Below are 24,680 nucleotides of genomic sequence, written 5' to 3'. Positions count from 1 at the left end.
GGGGGCCTTGGCTCAAGTCTTGACCTCAGTTTTGCTCTAATGAATACGTTGCGTAGCCCGGGCCAACGGCTGAACTGTTGCCAGGTGCCAGACTGGACCCCAGGACTCCAGAGATGTTGTAACCAGTAAGTAACCACTGTGCCACTCCTGTCAATGCCAACTTTCTCACAGCCACAAAATGTACCACCACCAATTAAAGCGTTTGCATGCTTTCACTTCTTCAGACCCAAAAGGAATTTTCCCACCTCTAATGCCTGACAACTTTAGTTGAACAAGTTCGGTCGCAGCTCATTTCACACCTTGTTAAATATTTATGCACATTACACTAACAGTAATTGCTTTAAGGAGCTAAACTCTTACGAGTAAACGGAGAGAAAATGTTCTTTCATATTGGATCTTGTGATAGATGCTCAAGGGCTAGAAAGACTGTTCTTTAATTACCCTTTTCGTTTGTCAAATAGAAACACCCTTTTATATAAATGTTTCTAATATAAATCTGTTCTGTTGAAATGTGTCCTCTTATTTGAGGTCTGGTAGTTCTCTCAGCCGAAACAACACCCTTTACATTTTCAGAGTAACAGGGAGAGGTGTTATGATTGAGTGCTGGATTGGTACAGTATAATTATGTGCCAAGCAAAGCCATCGATATAGGATCTGGATTGTGTGTGTGTGCGTGTGTGTGTGTGTGTGTGTGTGTGTGTGTGTGTGTGTGTGTGTGTGCGCGCGCGACCGTGCGCAATTGGTTATGCTTTTGTGGACATGCATGAGTGTCTATGTGAATGAAGCAGAGTTATGTGTCATCTTGTCTCTTGTACACTCCACAGATCCCGCTGTCAAAACAATCTCCCTTTGTATAATGCAAAGCCCAGGCTGATTGCCAGCGTTGCCATCTCCTCTCTGTCCCTGCAGACTCCAATACATATCCCTCAGGTCTCTCTGCTTGCCATGCTCAAGCTTTCACAGAATCACCTCTCAACCCACAATAGCACAGTTTCCCTGTGGTGTCTGCGCTGTGTATTGTTAACCTCGGCATCTTCGACATGGAAGAAACCCAACGATCTGCCTCGATCCTTCCCCTCCCCATCCCTTTCTTTTTTTCCTCCTCCAAATTCTCCTCCTTACACTGAAACAATGGAGCATTGACAGGCATATTTGGAAGTGTATTCGGTCAGACCCCAAATTCTATTGGCCAAATGATGGGCTGAAGCAGGCTTTGGTTTTGCGGGATGCCATTCAAAGCTGATACTCACATGAGCTTTCGCTTCTGATGCCGCCGGAATCACGATAAATAAAATCTTCTGTCAATGAAAGGTTTCAGACACCCAGAATGTGTCCACACTGTGGACACACGGTCAGTACAGTATGTTCTGGGTGTCTGAAACCTACTGTGTGTGTGTGTGTGTGTGTGCGTGCGTGCGTGCGTGCGTGCGTGCGTGCGTGCGTGCGTGCGTGCGTGCGTGCGGTGAGTCAGTGAAAGACAGCAACGCAAAGATGCACACAAACTTTCACTCAGGACATCTTCTGGCACAGCTATTGAAGGCAGCTACCTGATAATCAATCAAGTCCTTGTACGCATGATTTGTTTCAGAAGCCTTTAGATATTCAGGAACAATGAGTTATGTCCAGAGTCTTTTGAAAAGCAATTACTCCCACCATATGTTCACCATTGTGTTATATATGGAGGAAAAAAAATCAGCAGCTCAATCATACATCCTCGCACCAAAAGTCTGGGTTGATAAGTCAATCCAATCCGTACCAGTAACAAAATACTGTACTACGCTATCATATCTGGTATATTTCGATATAAGTTCTCGACTCCTATATCTATTTCTGCAGTTCTGTCTTTCGTCATCGGGGAATGAATGAAAACACCGGTGTGTAAGAAAAGAAAAAAAAAAGGTTGGAGTGACAGAAGAGGTAGAAGAACTACTTAGGTTTGATTTCCCATGGTACGCTATTCCGACATTCTCCCCCTGCAGAGAAATGCCGTCACCTTCTCACTTTTACTGCGCAAAGGTCACGCAAGATCAAAGTCGAAGGTGGAGCAGAGACGTTTTATCGGCCCTCTGCTTCCTTCTCGTTCACTCCTTTTCCACAGATGTGTGATATATCTAGCATCTGTTTCCTTCCTGTCTTTCTTGGCAGCGCTGTTGAGCAGCCTTTTGAAAAAAAAATAAACTGGAGTAACTCATAATGTGAGAAGTTATCAAAGTTGTTCTTCGCTAAGAGGAAATAAATTGACGGTGACACTTTGACTACCACCACCCCCTGATATACTGCCAGCGCATCAATAATATTTTGCTTCTATCACTAAACGTACTTTTCTCAGAGACAGAAACATAATAAGCTTAATGTAGAGTAGACAATAGAGTACTTTTTCAAAGTAGCATTTTGTGTGAAATCGAATGCATAATCCACATGGTAGAAGAATAATTTATTTGCACAAACGACATGTCAAATGACACCCAGTAGAAATAAACTCACAGGCCACTACTTTTGTCCTCTATGACCCGTGTTCAGTGCCAACCCATAATTATTTTCAGAACCGAGGCTTTAAAGACCTTACTCAAGAAATGAATGCATTAATTAAGGCAGCATGACAAATACTGTATAGGACAAATTGCTAATCCATCTCTGGCACTGATATCATTGTAGTAACGACAAAGCCCTTTGGGGCAATAATGTGGATGTATGACTTGACAATAATGTCTAGCCAAGTTCAGTTAGTCTTTGTTTGGAACAGATCACAAGTTGACAAGTTGTCTCAATGATAAATTGGTCCCAAAATAACAAAGGGATGAACGCAACCAGGACATGCAGTTGCAAGCCTTGCACGCTGATTAAGTCCACATTATGCACAGAGGAGAGAGGACTCATCAAATCCGGGAATGCTTGCCTTGCCATTGCTTACAGCTGAAGGCACCATTACAACAGCTACCGCTAAACAATTTACCACTCAGATGGCTAAACTCAAAAGCGTCGAAAAATCTTTTGAGTCGATTCCAAGCCATAAATAAACAAAGAGGAAGAAAGGCAACGTTGAATTCACATACCTTCTCACCCAAGTCACCCTTCAGCCCGTCTTCACCCAGATCACCCTGCAATACAAATCAAACAGAATAAGTCACATCAGTCTCTCGCAAAAGCCTGTCAAGACACCAAACTGCATTGCTTGAGGAAGAGTTTTGCATTCAGCTTCCAGGGGAAACGAACATAAAAGGGAGCTAAATGTATAGATTTGTAAAAGAAAGGAGACAGCATTATGCATAATTGTGTTTTTTGGATCAACCTTAACCACACTAGTAGACTCTTAGAGGACTGTATAGAGTGCAGTTAAACTCCCCAATGAGGCCCATTCTGTGACTTGCCCATTCTGTGAATTGTGCCAATGCAGTACATTTGAGTCATCACCCTCTTCTCAGTACATGTTCCCACCTCCCACTTGTGGCTGGCCAAAACACCAGCACATAAACATGACTGAGATTAGGCACCGGAGAGAAGGCTAGAATCCAGTAGGGGTTTTTTTGCTCATAGTTGCCACACTGTGAGGCCTCCTAAGGCTAAGCTATGCTTGCTAACATTGATTGGGTCCTCAACCTTGACTAAAGAAATTGCATCCTAAGGGACCAGTCGAAATTTAGAAAAGGGGGCCCTGGAGGAAAATAGGGGAGGGCCATGTCTTTTTAATTTTAGTCAGAGGGAGGGTGAGCTAATTTTATTTCGAGTCCAAGGGAGGGTGATCCAATTTTGATAATAAAATAGTCCGGGTTTTATATATATATCTAATACTACAGCTTTTCTGAATTAAAGTACAACTTTGGTCAACGATACCCCTCTGTTGCTTTCACTTGGTTCTTCCCAACAGGACCGGTTTTCATTGTTCTCCGTCAATCATTGTGCTTGGCCTATCCAAGTGTGTAAGTACACACTTCAACCCCCACTTTTCAATAGCTTCCATAGCTTGCTGTGTTAGGTGTTAGACTATGAGACCGTTGGCCGTGAGTTCAAACCTCATAGCGGACAGTCTATTTTTGCGGTCACTTTATTTTCTCACATATTAAAAACGCTAGCAGATTAAAGTTAGGAATAAATAGTTCAATGACTCAACATTGACTCAAGTGAAGACCAGATCACTGATGGGAGTGATCATTGGAAAACAACCAAGTTCTCAAGTTGGAGTTGAGTCAGAAATAAGAAGATATACCAACTTTGTGTGTGCGTGTGTGTGCGTGCGTGTGTGTGTGTGTGTGTGTGTGCGTGTGTGTGCGTGTTTGTGTGTGCTAAATTGCCTTTAACACTTAAACCCTCTAGAATCTCTAGACTAAGTAAACTGGACCGGAGTTGGCTTTGTTGTACTTTGACCACTTTTTTTCCATCTACACCAAACCTCTTTGCCATAAATAGCTGATCAACAAGCTCATAATTGTGATAAAACATTTACCTTTTCACCTCGCTCTCCCATCTCCCCCTGTTGGAAAAGAAATCAGAGCGTTGAACACATACATAAGGTTTGGTTGGAGAGTTAAGCTGGTCAAGATGGTATCTTGGTTTTCAAAACACGTTAAATTATAGAAACACTTGTGTTTCGGACAGTCTTTCCCTAGACAGACTGTTGGGTGTCAACTCTTTGAGATGTTTTCAAATATTTGTTTCAAAACAAACCTGTACAGACATGGTATTAAATAAACCAGCAATGTACTGTACAATGACGATATTTAAGCGGTCGGCATGATTGCATGCAAACTAAATGCTTAATGTGCATAGTTTGCCTGATCTAATTTATTCAACTTTTTTCATGGATGTTGGAATGGTAGTGTTTTTGTGGACACAGGATGACTCATGCAAAACATTAGTTCTCCCACTGCTCATGAGGATGAGTGAACTGGTTTGAAAATGTAAGTCTGTCTCAAATAAAACTAAACCAAAAAAAAAAAGTGAAAAGAAAAAGCCAATGTTATGAAGGAAACAAAAGAATGACCACCAATGACACGTCCAAAAAGCCAAGGCTGCCCACTTGATGAGAAAAAGGCAAAAAAAGTCCACATGGTTGAAAATCAGAACAAAAAAAGATATGACTGCCATGAATTCTGAGGCAACAGACCGCGAAGGATGTGTAACAAACCTTGGCGCCAGGGACACCATCCAATCCTGGGGTACCAACATCCCCCTATGGATAACGTGACATAAACACAGTGGCTTCATTCAATGCACTTTCTACGTCATGTGAAGACCCACGAAGGGTCAGGGGGGGTAAAAAATAAAGCTTCAGGATTTCTCCCCGGATATAGAGATAACCTTAGAGGTCACTTTTGAATGATAACATTTTGGCTCACAGGACTGGTGGAATTCAGCTGATGTCGAGACACCGGCTGATACCACTGAATGCACTTAAAAAAAAAGAAGTAACTACATGTTTATCTACTGTGTGGTATGAATGAATAAATAAATGACAGAAGGGTCAAATTATATTGAAAAAATACACAAAAGAGTTCTGTAGATTGCATAGCATTGTAAACTATGCCTTTCATACTCTTTCGTACTCTTATGTTTACAGAATCCAATGTTATTCATTTGTTTGGTAGTTTCTGGCCGTGTGTTTAATGGTTGTGTAAAGAAAAGTATATCTGAATGAACACTAGTTCACAAGACGAGTTCCCGCCAACCCAGTGCCGTCGCTACCTATACGCGCAATACGCCCTGCGAGTAGGGCATCACACCGAGGGGGGGGGCAACAAAATGTGCCAAAAAGTGCCAAGCCGACCCTCAAAATAACAAATTTCTCTGCGTAATAACGAGCGGCCGTGTGTGCGTCCTCACAAACAGAGAAAATAGCCGATCTGGATGAGGAATAAGCAGCGCTCTCGTCGGGGGGGGGGGGGGGGGGGGGGGGGTCAGCACAAATATCCTACGGGTAACCAAATGGTCAGCTACGTCCCTGCGCCAACCTGACTAAAAGTAGCCTTATTCAGACATGTTTTGCCAAAATAATTAACCTTCTGACCTTTATGAATTCAACACCACACTAATCTTTGGGGGAAATGTGTTATTATTCCTAGACCCAGACAGATAATGATAGGGAAAACAGTTGGGGGGTTCATGTAATTAAAAAAAAATTAATGTAACTCAGATGAATGTGTGTGTTCAACAGGGTCTCATTATAAAGGACTCCAGAACAGGCCTTGTTCTGTTTTGAGTGATTCATCGAAAATATTCACAATAACATTTCATGCTTTTTGTTCTAATCATGGCGAAAAACAATCTCTCTGTTTTATGTTAAGTTACATTACAATGTTACAGTTTAGAGTATAGGGAGTATCCATGCTACACATTAGTAAAAACTCATTAAAATACATTCTGGAATTTTGTATCAACTATCAGCCTGCATATGGGAGTCATTGACATAATGATGATGAAATATTGCCTTAATGATGATGGAATCTGATTAAAAACTCTAACTCTGAGCCTGACGAGGTCTGCATTAGCATTCATCCCTTCTGAGTGGATATCTCTGTCAGATTATTACAGGATCTGCCAGTCAACCTGCCACTGCCTGCCTATAACCCAAGGGCCTTTTCAACCAACTGCTTATGAGTTGAACTTTCTGCACGAGTGGTGCTCACATACCATAACCAATTCTGTTTTATAACAGCATTGCACAGCATCGGCGTTCTGTTTCACGGACCCTGGCCAAGGTCCCGTTCCTTGCACAAGCACGGAATTAGGCCCTCAGCTTTTTGTTGTTAACAAAGTGAACCCAGTATGGCTTTCAATATGAAATGAAATGTCTCTGCTCTGGTTCCCATTATGGACATGCCTCTCCTCTCGTAACTTCACGAATGCACAGTTTGCACACTTGAGGTTATATGGAGATTTTTAAATCGTCTTCATTCGTTTTTTTTTTTTTTTTTTAATCTAGTGTTTTTCCCCCTGTTGTGAAGTACTTGCCCTTCATCTCCATCTGTTGGGAGAGTGAAAGTGTACTTTTGTTATTAATCGATTGGCGCAAAAAGCGGCTGAGTGTGCGAGCGGATTCACAGACAGCTCGTCCAGTATTACTTTGTGGTTGAAGATGCAGCCCAGGAGATTTCTGCTTTAAATAGGATAGTGGTTTGAAATCATCACAACCCATGGCAGCACTCCCTTCATAAGAATACAGCAATATGTGACCAAAATAAAAAGACGTCATGAACGCTCTGAGAAAGGAATTAAAGTAAATCGTTTGAAGATAAACATACACACGTAGGCAGAATAGGCAGATTCTTGCTGCAAACTTTCCAAAGGGGTACTTGACTTCATGTCACAATCATGCTACATAGAGCATTGCTAAAATAGAGGTTGGTAACAGTAACTAAAAGCTATTCGGTCTCTCCAACTGCTTTGAGGGGGGAAAAAAAGTGTATACACTACACTACCTTAACAAATGACTTACTAATGATGGAATGGTGAAAGTTTGATTGACCAGTTACACTGTGAAATGGAAAGGTGAGACACCCGTATCTCAATTATAATAGCAATTAATTAACTGCACTATAAACAAAATGTGAATGACCTCACCTTCAGTCCGTCACCACCTGGAGGGCCCAGTAAGCCCTGTGAAGGAAACACACAAGCGTACATGTGGCATTACATTCAACACAAAATGCAATCTCGCTGGATTGGCCTTGAAAGCAAGGTATGGGAGAATGCGTAGCCATGTTTAGGGTCAAAAACTGTTTGTTAATCTTAGGTCTTTGCAGATAATACATGTAACAGCCGAGTAAAGGTCAACATGACTTTATTGTAAATGACTTCACAAAGACTGAGCGATACTCAACCGTTTGTGAGAGCAGCGCGAGCTCAATCGCACTTCACCAACATCTCTCCTCTCAGTACCATGACTCTGCACTTAGTTTTCCCTGAGTCTCGCTCACTTCACTCACTGAAAAATGCCGTAACCACTTGGAGATGCGAACCTGCCAGGTGCCAATAGACGAGGGACGTCTACTGGAAAGGCCCACCGATGGAGAGCCACTCTGTGCCCATCGCTTTCATCCCACCCCCTCTTGTACTTGTCCCTCTAGGTCGCGAGTGAACGCTGAGCTCACAAGGTGGGGTCAGAACAAATATCTCATGGCATATTTCAAGACCTGTGAAATCACAGATGACACAGACGGTTGGGGGGTGGGCGGGGGAGGGGGGGAGAGCTCAGAGTTGCCCTGCTGACTTATACCGATATAGAAGAGGGGGGGAGGAGGAGAAAACAGACCACATAGCCTTTATGTTTTCACATTCTCCTTGGATCTTGTTTAGAGTCTGGACATGTGACAAACGGGTGTTTAATGAGCTTGCACTCTTTGGCATGGCGGCTTGCTCACGTTGGCGTTGGGTACTGCTCTATGGCAAGCCACCTTAAACAGCGTAATGCTGCCACATGCCCATCTACAGATATACAGTGCGTATCATACGAGGCATATATGGTCAGAACTGTTTGGAATGACAGCTATTAGACTAAATGTAGTCAAAACAGTGATTAGAGTAAATGTTAATATTTATGCTATTTTGTATACCTTGCATTCACAATGGCTCAAAGTGACAAGGAGTGACCTCATATAGTGAACAAAGGCACTTACGACCACATTGCGACAGACATCGGGGCAGTTTGAAAGTGGGTGACGATGGGCAGTTTATTTGGACTCCATTCGGCGGGTCAGGGCTCTCGAGAATCATCACTTCCATTTAGATCAGCGAGCATCTATAAGTCGCACGCAGCCTTGTCTCGTATGACAACACCGAATCAATCACCAAGGCGATGAAACTAAAATAAAAGGCTGTTGACACGGCCCTCCTTGCTGAACTGTGATGTGCACCGGCGGCGTATCTGCGGCAGTGCGAGGCCTCGAGGCCTGGCTTATATGAGCCATTAGCGCGACGGTGTGTCATCATTGACCCCGCTGCCCCCGCCAACGACGGGAGGGGAGGGCTTGCCGACAGATGACAGCGCAGACAGGAAGTGTCTGATTGGGTTACGTTGGACAAACACTGGCAGCTACCTGATGGCTGGATATGGCTTCCATCTGTTCAACACATCAGCACCGCCCGCATGGGACGGTTCTGGGGCACTCGGCACACGCTTTCTTGTTCACAAACTCCTTTTCTTTCCTCCTCTGTCTCTCTGTGTCTGTCTCTCTCACTTTTTCCTGTCCGATGAAACCTGGGTTGTCTTCAGTTTTATATTCAGTATCATTTTGGAAGACAATTTTATACACATGTGTATTGTGATTTAGCTTTCATCGTCAACAGTGGAAATTTGTTAAACGCTCAGTTGTGGACAATAGGTTTACTTACTTACTTTTCATTCATTCATTCATTCATTCATATACTGTAAGTGCTATACCCTGGATAGATACCCTTTAAACTATTTCACAACCTAACACGCTCAAATGCAAAACATAATTCAAATGCGTAATATGTTCTCCTATGAATTTATTTATATTATAATTTTCTAATGACAGATATTAATATAATGAAGGGATTTTTTTTTAGACTTACCTTTTGCCCTGGAGGACCCTCGGGCCCCTTAAGGAAGACAAAGAAGAAGAAAAAAGATAAACATTTGAGAGACAGAGGAAATGAGACAGACAGACAGACAGACAGACAGACAGACAGACAGACAGACAGACAGACAGACAGACAGACAGACAGACAGACAGACAGACAGACAGACAGACAGAGAGAATGTAAGATGAAATATTATGGTCAACACAGCGGAGAGAATGGGTAAGCTTGTGGTGGGGAGCAAGCACAAACCCTTCAGGCAGAACAGAATCACAACCAATCCCTTGTTTTATTCTTGAACAAAGAAAAAAAAATGACAGTGTGCTTTCGTTTCATTGAGCTGGACCTGAAACAAGAATCTACAATGAGACCATGAATAAAGAGAGCATTTATGGTGGTATCTTTCATGTTGATCTTACTCCATTTTTCCTTTCAATGTCTGTCAGAATCGTCTTGTTTGACTGACCTGGAATCTGAGGCTATAGTTCAATGCACTGAAGAGAAGCCCATTATGATGTGGCACAATTGTTGGAAAACTGCATGGAAGTAGCACGTTAGGTGAGGCAACACAGTTGGAATTTCAACACGATAGATGACACACAGTTGCTATATGTGCAACATACAGCTTATACTGTACTCAGTACAGTATGTGTGGGTGTATGGCCCCTATAGTTTCACTGACAGTACAGTGTACTGTCACAGTGAAACTAGGGGCCATACACCCTTGTGTTAATCACGGGTCCACTTCTACACTTTCAGAGATAAATCATCACTTTGGATTTCGCTGTGTAACTTGGAAGAGAAGCTTCGTAACTGGCAAGTGAAAACACTTAACGTGGAAGAGTCCCTCTCAAAAAAAAGGAAAGTTAATTCCTTCCATCTTGGCAAACAACCCTAAACTAATGTTGGACCACAGTGGTTCATCAACGCCTTCTTGTTTAGCTGTTATGACACGCCTTGTTGGCCAGCGTTTCCGTCTCTGTCGGGCTCTGGAACTCAATGAACGCCATTTGGCTCGTCATCTCGAGCTGGGTCTGTGTCCAGACAGAACCTCCAGATCATGCCCAACAAGTCCTTTTACAACAACCCTTATGCCTAATCTTATCACTCTCTATGGCAGTATAATGGGAAAGAAATCCCTGATGACTGTAAACGCCCAAATACCTGGAAAAAGATATGCCAGTATAGTAGTAATATGCTGACACGTCCAAGTCGTGCTACGTACATTCAAAAGCAGCTGATGAGGTTGAAAAGTTTGCTTTTCTTTCTTTTCTTCTGGGGGATCAATGCAGTGTTCAGGCTTTCAGCAACAATTCCCTACACAGAGCCGGATCTACCATATGGGCAATTTGGGCACGTGCCCAGGGGCCCTTGGGCATCAGGGGACCTTTTTTTTTAGCTCCACAGAAACTTTGCCTGCTAATCGAAATGAAATAAATGGTGTCTAAGATCAGTGTTTTATTGTTGGTGAGAATGCAGTCAGCTGAAAAGTGCAATTGTCTGTAAAGCAGCAACAATGCGCTAGATTGGCTGTTGTTCAAGGTGGGTGGGCCCACTGGGCTGTGTGAGGTCAGGTGGAGAGGTGATTCTGGTGGAATAAAAGACGTACGTCCGCCATCCAGCATTGCTTTGTTTTCATTCTCCATGCATAGCGCGTCAGGTGGCTCGACAAAAAAAAAGGTAAAAACACTGAAATACACTGGCGAATTCTCTTACCCATTTTCTTACTATGTGGGTCAAACAAAAATAATGTGTTTGTTACTGCCTGGCTGTCACTCTGGGGCGGGGTGCAATATAACAGCATAAAACCGCCCCAAAACGGCCCAAAACAGACAAAATGTTGCGTGCATGTGAAGGGGGGCCCTTCGAGCTTCAGTGCCCAGGGGCCCTCAGAGGTGTTAATCCGGCCCTGTCCCTATAAGTACATGATATACAATTAGGCTGATCTATGAAAATCACCCCTTTATGCTATGTTTGCATGTTTAGGAAGCTGGCATGTTAAATTCCCAGCAGCATTAGGTTCTCACACTTACAGTAATAGGTCACAGTTCCAACACATTTATGGCGCATACCTTCTGCTTTCACAAGAAAACCCCTCAATGAATGACTTTCCTCCCTATCGGCCCACCAGAAGAACAGCTTTCCTCTCCAAAAAGCCTTTGTTAGCAGTCCTCTGGGTAAACATCTTTATGACCCACCGGGTATGTGAGAAAATGTGCCACTCGCTGAAGATCTAATTAGCTTAGCTACATCTGAGAGCACTCAGGAGCCACAGACTGACAAGGAGATTTTTTCCAGAATCTCAAGAGCCCCTGTGTCGTCTTTGCACGGCCCCGGTTTTTTCTTTCAGCACTGGCTCTTGACATTGGCAATATAGAGGTTAAATCCCCAAACAGCTTCACTAAAACTGACATTATTAGGAGAAAAAGTATCTATTGTGATACTGTACCACACCACATGCCTAACATAGTGTACCTAAAACGCTTCATTTAACAACCACAAAGGAATGGAATCCGCAAATGGTTGGCTGGATAGTCCACCGGATGACATTTTAAGTAGAGCATCCGAATACAGCCTATAAAGCACTCAATGTTTGGTCCTTTCATTCATGACTTGGAAACGACAAACAATGAGGTAATTGCCAGGTCAGTTCCCACACTCTGTGTGCAGTTGAACATTTACCACTTGAAGACCTGGCACAGGTTTCCGAGCGGGCATTATTTCCAGAGTATTAACAGAAAATGACACAGTAACACAAAAACAGTATTTTTGGGGACCTAAAAGGCTTTCATTGACCATCAGTGAACTACTTTGCAAACAAGCAAAGTAGCTCCATTATAAAAATGTTTTCTCTTATTCAATATTCACAAGAAGGAGAGGATGCTGCACAGTATGTATTTGGGCTGCACCGAGCACCATGTATCCAGCTATTTACTTTCAGCGTATTTGCTCGGCTCCTCATGTTTGGCTCGGATATGAAAGGGAACGTAATGTCAAGGACAGCAAGATATTGAAATTGTCTCCTCATTACGAAAGGGAACAAGATCCCTGCATGCATGCCTGCACTGCATTTGAAGAGAGGAAAACAAAAATCTAAGGTGAGCCACTGATGCATTGTGGGTAACCTCTGAATGAACGGTGCGCAGAGCGAAGGCCTGTTATCCTTCCTCCTAGGGAAATAACACCATGAAACAGATGGAAGGCTTTGTTCCGGTTATGGATGGAACACCGCATACAATATCCCGCAGATTTTCCATATTTAGCCGTTTTTGAAGCCAAATCAAGTCCCAAATGAAAACTTGTGCACACGGCTGCAAGCCACCTTTCTAGAGCCGAAGACCCGCTTAATTTACCCCAGAGAGACCTCATGGTACTGAGGGTTTTGAATTGAGTCCTGCAAATATTTCCTTTTTCTTCTTCAACCCCCCCACCCCCTCCTCTCTCTCTGCTTCTGCTCCACAAGAGCTTAATCCTTCTAACCAGGACCATATGTTCTGGAAGGCTGTTGGAAAACTCTGGAATCCACTGCTGCCTCTTTAACAATAGCATCTACATCAGAAACGCTGAGCTATATCAAGTGGGCATTAGAAGTCCTGGAGGCTGCCCCTGAAACGTTGGCTCTGGAATGGGCCTCAAAGAGACCTATACCTCATGCTCGATTGTTCTGATCCGAAGGCAGTGGTCAAACACGGTCCTTTCAGAATCTAGCACAAAGAGGAGCCTATCTGTCTAGTCGCTTTGTTTCCACCTAATCCATGTTTGATTTCCGAGTGCCAACGGAGGGCGTGGACTTGTTTCTGGCCAGGGAACCATAATGCATATTCCCTCTCCAGCAATATAGCAAAACAGATCAAGATTACGATACCTAATTCAAAGACAATTGTATAAACCTCATCCTCGAATCCACTACCCCCGAACATCTTCTATTTTTCTTCCTCTCTAAGTCTCGGGGCTTCCAAATAGTCTACAGTTGGCTGAGGGAAACAGAAGCTCTGTCTGAAACTCAAGACATATGACAACCTGCATGAAGTAACTCCAGTGTGTTTGAGCGGTCACATCACATCTACTTTGTTTCTCTCTTTTACGACCGCTGAGATGTGTGTGCGCTCATCTCAAGCTGTTTAAAAGGTGGATTGATTCCCAAATGACGCCATTATTCCTTGTTAAAAGTACATTAGTGTCAGGGTGTGCATTTACTAGTGAAATAGTATGCCTTGATGCACAAATTAACGAGAGGAGCATATAGTTTCTCATTCAAGGCTCCTCGTGAGTGCTGCTATCTCCTTTGAAGGGATTCACTGGTACCCTGTTCTGTAAGCATTGGAGTCACTGTGATGTATTGTTATGCAGGGATGGAATGAGTACTAGAATATCCTATTCAAGTAGGACTACTGTTTATTGACGTATTAGTCAAGTACAAGTAAGGTTGTTACGGTTGAAAGTACAAAAGGTAGCTCTCTGTAAGATAGGATGTGAATGTGGCATCCTGAACCATAAACATTTCAATATGGATACGTCGTACCAACCAATCTTTAAACGTAAATAATATCCTCCTCTCTATGTGACATACTGTAAGAGTGGAGCAGCTGTAGGTCACTCTGTAATATTTGCCTTTCAAAACTATTTTAGTAATGTACAATACAGAAATGTACAGGTGAAAGTAAATGCATCGATGTTTAGAATGTGCTAAAACATGACAGGCTCTGGCATACATGGATCAGGTAGAGAACAGAGACAGAGAAAGAGAGGGAATGGCAGTTTGTTTAATCTTAAGGCAATTACCACCCTTTAGCATTCCCCCCATTATCTCAATGTTCTTGCCACCCTTTATTCGTTTTATCTTTATCTTTTAGCTTACCTAATTCGTCTGCTTGTACCACTAGAGAAAAATATACAAATAAAAATACATCTCTGATATTAAAGTTACTGTGTGCAGAACCATATTTCGTTTAGTACATTTCAGAGCTTATTTGATGATAATTGGAAGTGGGGGGGAAAACACGTCTCCCTACAAGAGGTTCATGTGTTCATGCATTACATGTGGGAAAATATGTTTTTAACAGGATTTAATATGCTCTTCATCATAGTACCAATAAATCACATTTTTAAATACATCTCGTAAAATGTAATGTAAAATCAAAAGCATGATGCAAAGACGGCTGTTATGATGGAGTAGCAAAACCCCTAAATGATTGCATTCATATGAAAATTACTGGTGATGTTGAGCTAATAAGATTCTTGTGCCGAGAGGGGATTCAAACAGGCCTTATGCCACCATTGGTCGGTTTGCAAATTATACAAACGTGTCCGGGATAAGAGACGTGATGAAGCATAATTTCCCTTAATCACAACATGCAGTTATGAGACCTTTCTCAAAGCAATCAGGGCAGCTCCTCGCTGAAGCCGAGGCACCACAGCACGAGAGAAGGCCCTTTCATTATTGTGGAAATGGCCACCTAAATATAACACTGATGTTAATCAACATCCATAAATGAATATCAAATGGCCTGCCTGCGTGTGGCTATGAGCTTTATGTCTGGATTCATTTTGTACAAGTAGTCGTGACAATATTCAGCCGTGATGAAAAAATGGTCAAAATGAAACTTGGTGATATGAACGAAATTGGAAAACGCTCCCCCTGCCTTCGTTTCAAATACTGTACGCAATACTCCAAATCCATCTTGGCAGGGTCATTCAGCGGGAGATCACAAACAAAATGTGTGTGGAAAAGGGTTTGTGCTTACCGAGGGTCCAGAATCTCCAGGGGTTCCTGGATCCCCCTGTCGGAAATATAAAACATCCAATTAATTGTAATCAGCATGGAAGAAATTATCGCTGCCTTCTTGAGCCTAATTGGGCGTATAGAAGCATAGTTAAAAGGGGCTAAAAAGCCTTTTCAATTCAACACACAATACTTTTTCTCCAAAGCATAAATTATTCTTTAGACTGTACTTGTGTCTGAATGAGCAGGTACAGGAGAGAAACATCTCACATACTGGAAAGGTGGAATTCAGGGTTGAACCTGTGCTACAGTCTGCATTCAAATGAATTAACTAAGCTATTGCTTACTTTAGCTGCTATTGTACATTGGGTCAAGAAGACAGTCCTGTACGTTGAAGCTCATAGCAGGGTTGTACAAGTACATTGTACCGTTTGTTTTAATGGCTATTTGCCACCTGTTACATTCTCCACTTTAGAAAGGGGTTTTAGCGTTTTTGGATGCACCTGCCTGTTTAGGGTGTTCAGATTTATGGATGTTAATCCCTCTGCGTGACTTCTTTTCTTAGGATGATCCATGCCACCCTCACTGTGAGCAATTCATCAGAGCCACTATTTAATTCCTTTCCCCAGAGAGAGTTGTCTAATTTCTTGGAAAAACTGTCTCGCTTCAACTGCTGAAAACGAGCGACTGGAACAGTTGAAAACAATAATGACGGAAAAACTTGGAAGGAAAGCGATAAACAACACTTAATATTTTTGCACTCCCGCGGCGATCTCCGCCAAAAGAACAAAGATCTTCTGGGGCTCTGGGAAGGTTTTATGGCAGTACATAATTGACAGGCCTTTATGTTCCTTTTTCAGCTTTCTCTCACAGGCAGAGTGTACATAAATTAGTGTGATGCCAATGACAGCCTGAGCACATGGAAACGGTTATAGTTTAATGGAAATCAACCAAGTAAACATAAATCCATGAAGTGAGGCATATTTTCTTTATCTAACCTCTCGTGAGTCAAATAATGATTGTACGAGTCAAAAACAAACTCCAAAATACACTTCAAAATATAATTGACAACAACAGCAGACCATTGGTGCACGTAAACACTACACAAGTAGTGAAAATGATCTACAGTCCCACAACGAGGTGCACTGCGTTGCACTGTAAGCGTGTACATCTGCATTCTTTTTTTTTTACATTTCAAATTTGCCCAAAATATGGACGCCTGGGGGAATGTGATTAAATCACACTTCCCTCACAAGCGCATCAACCTCAGTACTCACAGTTACACCACCTAGACCTCTAGGCCCATCCTTTCCTGTGTCTCCAGGGGGTCCCCTCGGGCCGGGAGGGCCCGGCGGCCCTGGGGGGCCCGGAGGCCCAGCTTGGCCTTGATCTCCCTGCGTAACAACAGAAGAATAGTTATACTCATCCAGATAATGCAACAACCATACAGAGGATGGACTGAAATGATCAAGTGGTTGGCATGTGGGCGACAAACATATCCATTTATACACAGCAGAAATCCTGAGCATTCATTTAAAGGTGCTATAGACAACATTTAGCCACTAAATATTGCACTACACTCCACATTAGGGCTTTCACTTCTAGTGATTTTACTAGTTGACTAATTGACTAGTCGACTAGTCGTTTAACTAGGCCTACCTATTATGTAAAAAAAAAAAAGCATTCTAACTGATCTTCAACGGGAGAAAAAAACGCCTTTTTATTTATTGTATTTTTATTATCAACTAGTCAACTAGTACCAACAAGGTCGACTAGTGGATTTACTAGTCGACGAGTTGAATAGTCGACTAGTTGCTTAAAGCCCTACTCCCTAATCACATAGCATGTTGCATAACGTTCCTAATTCCTGAGTAATGCCTAGAACGCAGCACTCATGCAGTTTGCGTCTCTTAACCCATTTAGAACGTAGGACGTGTGGAAACGACCTAGCTAATCCAACCGATGGATTGCGAGGACGTGTACACACGTCCTAGCGCATTTTCATTGACATCAAACGAGAGAAAAATATTCAGATTTTTCTTTTTCTTTTTTGGGGGGTTGGCCTCTCCTTCTGCACCATACTCCTCGCTGTTCGCGCATGCGCGTTGCCGTTCACTTCCCTGTTTACCGCTCAGAAAGAAAGGCTCGTATCTCCTAATCTAGGGAGCTGACCAGATGGATATACTTTTCATTTATGACTTCAACATGCCTCTCGTTCAAAATATGAACGCGAGGGATTATCCAGCGACTTTATCGTATCGTTAATAGTGAAGTAAGCTAGCAACATTATTTCTCCCGGTTTTTGTACGGAACGGAAGGGGGGGGCTTTCAGAGTAAAAGCTGCTATATCTGCGCGGCACTTAGTAACTTCCCAAAAGACAGCGGAAGAGAAACAGGGATCACTGGCAACACAAATAATTTTGGACCTGACAAAATTATTAAAATTATAAATTTCACAATAAAAATAATGTTTGGATGGAAAGTGATACTTGTATTCCACATCCTTTTAAAAGCTCTGTGGACGTTGAATTGCCTTTTTTATTATTTGTCTACACCACACAAATTGTTATCAATATCACCTTTAATTCTGTGTGAAAACAGTTTTTAAATTAGCTCAGGATTTTACTGTATCATGGAGGCAAGTTTGCATGTCAGCGTGCTACAGCTGAAGTTAAGTGCACGGCCATTGTAATTGATTAGATTTATGGCTGACATGTTGAGCCCTTCCACAAAGGGCATTCCCAATTGGAATTAATGAGTTGAATAGTGCTTATGCTTACACTGACTTAAAAAAACATTTGTCGCCACAATTTGTCACTGTTGGACTTCAACAGCATGGGGTGAAAATAATAGATTTTGGTCCATTAGTGTAATGGGTTATAAGGAATACTCCAGAAAGAAATCATTCATAGTGACTGTAAGTGCTACAAGTGGCTATAATTCATTTCACCATAACACAAAGGTAAATAAATACAATTCTCCATATTTGTCCAAGACTAACTTACACTTGGTCAAATGACAAAAAAAAACGTTTAAGAGAAATATGACGTTTTTGCCATTCGACAAAGTTTAGATTAGCCCTGAGAGTCAGACGATACACAGTGAAACCCAGTGTTAATTTGCCCATTTGTAAGTCAGAGAGTGTACAACTGGAACCAAATGGACCGTTATGGGTACATTTGGATTCATTTCTCTCAGAGTTAAACTAACACTCAGGATTACACTGTATAGACAATTTGAAAAGTCTGTCTAATGGCTTGCATGCAAACTGAGAGGACTGGACGGGCCAGGAGGAGACATCAGAAGACACTGCATGAAGAGAGAGAGAGAGAGAAGAGTGAGTACACAGCCACTACCTTAATGAGCCGTCTCTTTATGAGCTGCTGGTCAGCAGAAAGAAAGCCATGATTGATCTTAGGGAAGACCATCTGAAGCAGGTGTGTGAGGTCAAGAGGTCGTAGGTCAGAGATGAGAGAAGATTTGGCAGAAGGATGAAGACCCCAGTAGAAGAAGAGGAGAAGGAAGGAAGGAGGAAGGCAGTAGGTGAAAAAACAGAACAAATAGAATCCGTTAAGAGAGGTCCGTGCCCTCTGAAACCCAATTCAGCGCCTTCACGGGCGGACGGAGAAGTACACACTTTTCCACCGCGGAGGCGGTTTGGTTCCGGAAGTCTGGACTTGGTTTTTTGGAAACCAAAGCCCATAATTACCACCTCGGGGGTGCTGGGGCGCCACACTGGGCTCACAGAACCAGGAAAAATGGGAATCTCTCCTCCGCTGTGAAAGCGCTGTCATCATCACAATAGCACGCGCTGCAAAGTCAGACCCTGGGAGCGGCACACTCAACATGGGCTGACCTCCTGAGGGGAGGTCATTTTTTTTAGCCTGGTTCCTTTCAAGGGAAATGTCCCACTAGTCGGCTAGTGTCCACTGAAATGATCCAGAATCATGCCTCGTTTCTGAAGCAAACATCCAAGTTCAAATGGGTGGCGTGAAATCAGAAGTAATCGTAAGTGTATTTAACACAACGACCACATATTCAAAGCTAGAAGGTGAAATTGTAGCTATGAGCTCATTTTAAGGTTTATCTACTTTGTTTGATCAATTATATTTCACTACTTCCACTTATTTTTTTATTTTTTTTTATTTTTTTTAGAAACAATGAATATTAGCCAGCTCAGGCCTTCTTAGTTTAGAGTGTGGATTCTGGTTCCAATCAGCTACACATTTACCGGGTTATAAAAATCTACCGATGGGGAAGATTTGTTCGATGGGGCTCTTGGCATCTACTGCCGGTAGCAGTGGGGAAGAGCACCGTTGATTGACTGGCCATGATTAATTGGATGGGGTTTCTTGCCTGGGTCTGCTCTATCATCAGGTCCTGCAGAGAGAACCTGACAGTGAATAATTTACTCCCGGCGTGTGTGCCGCCCTGAGGTCGGACTGAGCGGCAGCGAGGCTGCTGCTGCTGCCACCACCGACAAACCTTGACAGTGAGGATCTGATTGCTGTGCAAAGCAGCCAGCGTAGGGAGACCGGGCAATCCCTATAGGGGCAAACAGCAGAACAATGCACAACACACGCATGACATTTCCAAAAAAAAGGAAAAAACACATTACTTTAAAAAGAGGACGTCAAGCACTCAAATTCCATCCCCGTTATACCAACTTCAGGATGTGGACTGGCCCAGTGTTTTATAATGGTGTGCCCACAATTACTTGGATATTTTATAAAGTTTTTCAATTATTGGTTGTAAAACAGTGGGAACAGTTAAAATGCTGAAAAAGGGTGAGATTTAAAAGAAATTTCATGGAATTGTCAAATGCCAACTACACAACAAACATTGCTGTCAAGCAATTAGTTTTGAGGGTTCTCGATGACTCATGCCAAAGCCATTTCAACTCAGACACAAACCGAATTGTTCATGCAAAGATGATTAAAAAATAATAACTCCCATGAAAATTGGAACTTGCCACTTCCTTTTTCAACACTTTACCATTTGAATCTATCCAAGTTCGCCCTATACCTCAATTTTTCCATGTAGCTAACCTATGCCCCAGGTAGGGTGTTAGATTGACTGTACAATGTCCATATGACAGTTGGCTAAGTAGCCATTTCCTACTGTAATACAAATAGTGCTGGTTGAGACAAGACAGAACACTTGTTAGAACGATTACTATAGAACTATAGAACAGATGATATAGCAAAAATGGAATTCAGGCGCTGACTGGAAACTCAATCAGATGGTTTCCCATTTCCTTGTCAAAAATCATAATGACAGTTGTGATCCACTCGTGAAAAATGAACCATGCAACCAACACACCATGCATTGCTTGTTAAGGGGAGAATAGTTTATAGATGAACGCTATAACTCTATAGTCAGTCCATTATATACCACATTTGGTCACAGATGGGCATTTGTATGTTCTGCTTGGTTAAACACATTCCTGTAATTTCCATTGACCCTCATCAGTCATTTTTGGGGGGAGACAGTCTATACTGTGATGACAATATGAATACATTTGGAGAGATATTTGATTCCGGTTTCCATAACATGAGGCCACTTACGACTGCCAGATGCTACAGGCATACGGAGGGTTCCTAATACAGACGAGTGTCACGATTTCATGCATTATGTTCAATAAAACATGAATCTGTAATATTATACAGAACATTGCTTATCAAAAAGATTGAACGTGATGTTGTCTATCTGGAGAAAATTTCATGTCATCAACGTTGGCCAATTCTGCAGATGTTCTGCCCAAGCAGGCGTCTTAGCTCAGCAGCAGATATTTCAGCCCTTGTGCAGAGAACCGGGTTTTGAATCCAATAAATCTTACGAATTGCAAGGGCACAAATGTAATGCAAATGGATACAAATGCATAGGTGCATGTGAATTTGTTGATTTTGTTTGTTTTGTAACACTCTTCTGAGCGCATTAAGTATTGGGGAGATTTTAATGAGAACTGACTTGAGTATTATTGTGCAATTATTATACTTTTCCATAGTTTAATTCACAGATGAATGCACTGGAATGAGGCCATCGTTTATGTTACCCATAATTCAAAAATCATGGCTCATTAAGGACATGGTATTCAAGGCACTGGCTCAACTTTGCAGCATGAAAGACAAGAGGATTCTCTTACACTGCAGACAATGGCCACGCTGTGTGTAACTGGGATTGCCACACAAGTATTTCCCATCAAGCTATTTACAACCACAGGCATCTTGAAGACAGAATGGGAGCCGGGCACACAAGTGCTGGATTAGCAGGACGGGGCGAGGGGGTCGGGAGAGGGGTGCTCGACAATGCAAAGAGTCAGGGTATGGACGTTTAGTGTTGCGACGGGGCGAGGGGGTCGGGAGAGGGGTTGCTCGACAATGCAAAGAGTCAGGGTAAGTTTAGTGTTGCTTGACCCTAACGTGCAGACTGGCAAATGTGACAGCTCGGCCGGGGCTCGAGACAGCTAGCTTTTTCTTTTGACACACTGGTTTGATATATAGAGTACATTCACAACCGGGAGACAGTGGATCTTGAGAAATAATCCCCCCCACCTTTCACAGCATGCCAGCGATGTGTGTAAACTCTTGTCATACACGGTCAGCTGGCTCAGACACGGGTTTAGCTCTCATCGACCTCCTAGCTGACACCACTGGTGCATGTTGGAGTTTTGAGGGGCGTGACCGCACAGGCGGTTGATCATCTGACCAAAGCAACAAGTTTATACTGTAGCTCAGGGGTGGGAAACTTTGACGATGGAGAGGGCCACTATATTTCCACACTCACACTCGCTCAAAACACGTCGCACTGCGACAAGCTCAAAACGCGTTGCACTGCGACGCGTTTTGAGCTTGTATATCTGATATTTTTGCTATATTCGAATTGAAATCATGAATTATTTTTTTGCTATTTTTGAATTGGAATCCTGAAAATTAACATTTTCATGTCATTTCAAATGCCTTTAATTATACTTGTGTTGAGCATTGAGCTACTAATTTATGACTGAAGCATGTTTGCGTGTTGTGGAACAGCTGAAACCAATATTATATCAGTATTCTGATATTAAACTGAGGGCCACATTAAGTGAAGGTGGGGGCCGCATGTGGCCCCCGGGCCGCCAGTTGCCCATGTACGTATGCGTGTGTAGCTTCTCCCCTCACTACAGGGGAATTAGATTGGCTTGGTAGCGAATAGGTGTGGGTTTAGCTGCGACCCTGCATCGTCTCTGCACTGATGTACGGTACAGTGTATTGTTATGGGTGACAATGGTAATGACATGGTGGTTGACAGAGAATCCTAACCATTCACAGACTGCTGTTTTGTTTCTCCCCGTTCCAAAACGGATGTTGGTTATGTGTTTGCCTGCAGCGGGATGACTGTGACCGTAGTAAACAAAAAAAAAAACATATATGAGAACAATCAGAAACCGCTTGGCGTGGAACACAGGCCAGATCCAATGTCGCTGCCACCACAATCAGCGCGCACGCACACACGCACGCACACACGCACGAACACACACACACGCACACACACACACACACAGCTACCCTAGACCCCCACCCACATATTCCCAATATATGGATTTGATTATCTATTCAGATATAGTACATTATGAGTTATGACTTAGTGTATTTAAGAATGGAACGATACATTCATTTGAGTTCCCTGCAGTGGTGGAAAGTAACATTTCAAGTAACAATTTGGAGGTAATTTTTCAATACTTACTTTATTTACTTATATCAGAGGTAAATAATATACATGTAATACTTCTTTACGATAATTTGACAACTTTAGTATTTTTCAGATTTAGATTGTTATTACAAAACACACATTATCCACATAAGCTCTATTGTATACTTAAGTTATTAAAGAAATAACAGATCTAAGTTAGATCAGTTATTTTTTAAAGACATTGGTACTGTAGTTCTACTTTGGTACTGTAAGTATATTTTGATGCCAATACTGTACTTAAACAGAGCATTTTTTATAATGTGGTATTGCTACTTTTACTTAAGTAAAAAATAAATCAGAGTAATTCTTCCACCACTGGTTCCCTTTAGGCTTGGCATCTATCAACCACATTGTCAAACTCATCTAAAATCAAAATTTATTTCAGGGCTTCTGATTGCGTCTTTGTTCGTGTAGTTGTGTTTACTGGAAATTGAATAATGGCCGTAACATTTTGGGGGAAGATTGCAAATTGGTCAAGATCCCAAGATCTGAACTTGAATAGTTAATGCCTGTGTCCAGTGCCAATGCACTGGACAAACCTCGGCAGATTGATTTATTTTATCTAAAGGTTTTAGTTTTTTTACTGAATGGCCAACCGATTCACAAACCCCTTGTATGACAGCTGTAGCCGGTGCCATACTTTTAAAAGAACACACACCTTTATTACTGTTTGTCATTGCTAGCAACGGTAAAATGGGCTCTTGAGCAGGGGCCACACAGTTTGTGTGCACTCGTCAATGTATTATTTGCTGCCTGCTTACCCTTTGAACTTTCAGTCTCACCTTCGACTTTTACACTGACTAACTTGGTGACCCTGACATGTGGGGAAGCAGGGGAACATGGAGAGACTGTCTGTAAGGACATGTAAGGAAATACCAAGTGTTTGTTTTGATCCCATTGACCCAATAAACACAGGCACGCAGGCAGGCAGGCAGGCAGACAGACAGGCAGGCAGGCAGGCAGGCAGACAGACAGGCAGGCAGGCAGGCAGGCAGGCAGGCAGACAGACAGACAGACAGACAGACTGGATCTGGATGTGTTAAGGATCTGTTGCACATATTTTGTCAATAAGACTTAATATGTCTTCAACTGTTACAAATGGAATTTTGAAATATTGAAATAATACAAATATTGACAGTTTGCATAATTTGCGTAACTTTGCATTTATATCGGTTGGACTGAGTCCTTGCACAAAGTCAGAGTACTGGGACTGAAATTAGCCCACACTAGCCAACAAGAGTCAAGGTTAGGAGGAAAGTCTCCTATTTCACCTTCGTTCATTAAGACATTCGTCATAATGCTGTTCCACTACATTTACCTCCTAATCTAATGCGCAAAGTCAATATGCTATCCCGAGAATATAATGTGATTTGGTGGTGACCTAGAATGGTTATATGTCCCCAAAGTACTTCAACGTACGTGCATGTGTGTGCGCATGCGCGCGTGCGTGTGTTACATTTTGCCAGACATGTTTTCAATAATTGGAAGTTATTGAAATGATAAACAATTTAAAATATTCTCTGTAAACTAGATAGGAACTGATTTCTGGTACATATTTGTTTACTCGTGATTCCCAAAAGCAAAAATGTATTTAAAAAAAAAAGGGGGGTACAAATGATGGTGATTATTCGGTCTATGCAATTGTAATGATAACTCTCGTAGGAGCTCAGAAATATTACAATGGTGTTTGTGG

The 24,680-nt window shown here is 42.3% G+C and overlaps 1 protein-coding gene across 1 annotated transcript in view; it reads right to left on the bottom strand.

Annotated features, from left to right (window-relative positions):
* Positions 1–24,680, bottom strand: part of col25a1 (collagen type XXV alpha 1 chain) — a 206,068-nt gene that overhangs the window by 36,589 nt on the left and 144,799 nt on the right. Inside the window, exons 6-13 of the mRNA XM_079491602.1 lie at positions 19,742–19,801; positions 18,613–18,684; positions 16,534–16,650; positions 15,279–15,314; positions 9,529–9,555; positions 7,555–7,590; positions 4,442–4,468; positions 3,054–3,098 (exon numbers count right to left, since the gene is read on the bottom strand). Coding sequence (XP_079347728.1) covers positions 3,054–3,098; positions 4,442–4,468; positions 7,555–7,590; positions 9,529–9,555; positions 15,279–15,314; positions 16,534–16,650; positions 18,613–18,684; positions 19,742–19,801 — 420 coding nt within the window. The remainder of the gene's footprint in view (positions 1–3,053; positions 3,099–4,441; positions 4,469–7,554; positions 7,591–9,528; positions 9,556–15,278; positions 15,315–16,533; positions 16,651–18,612; positions 18,685–19,741; positions 19,802–24,680) is intronic.

The sequence above is a fragment of the Electrona antarctica genome (assembly GCF_951216825.1).
Source record: "Electrona antarctica genome assembly, chromosome: 21".
Taxonomy (NCBI): Eukaryota; Metazoa; Chordata; class Actinopteri; order Myctophiformes; family Myctophidae; genus Electrona; species Electrona antarctica.
Note: the sequence above shows the minus strand (reverse complement) of the source record. Positions and strands in the feature narration are given on the sequence as shown.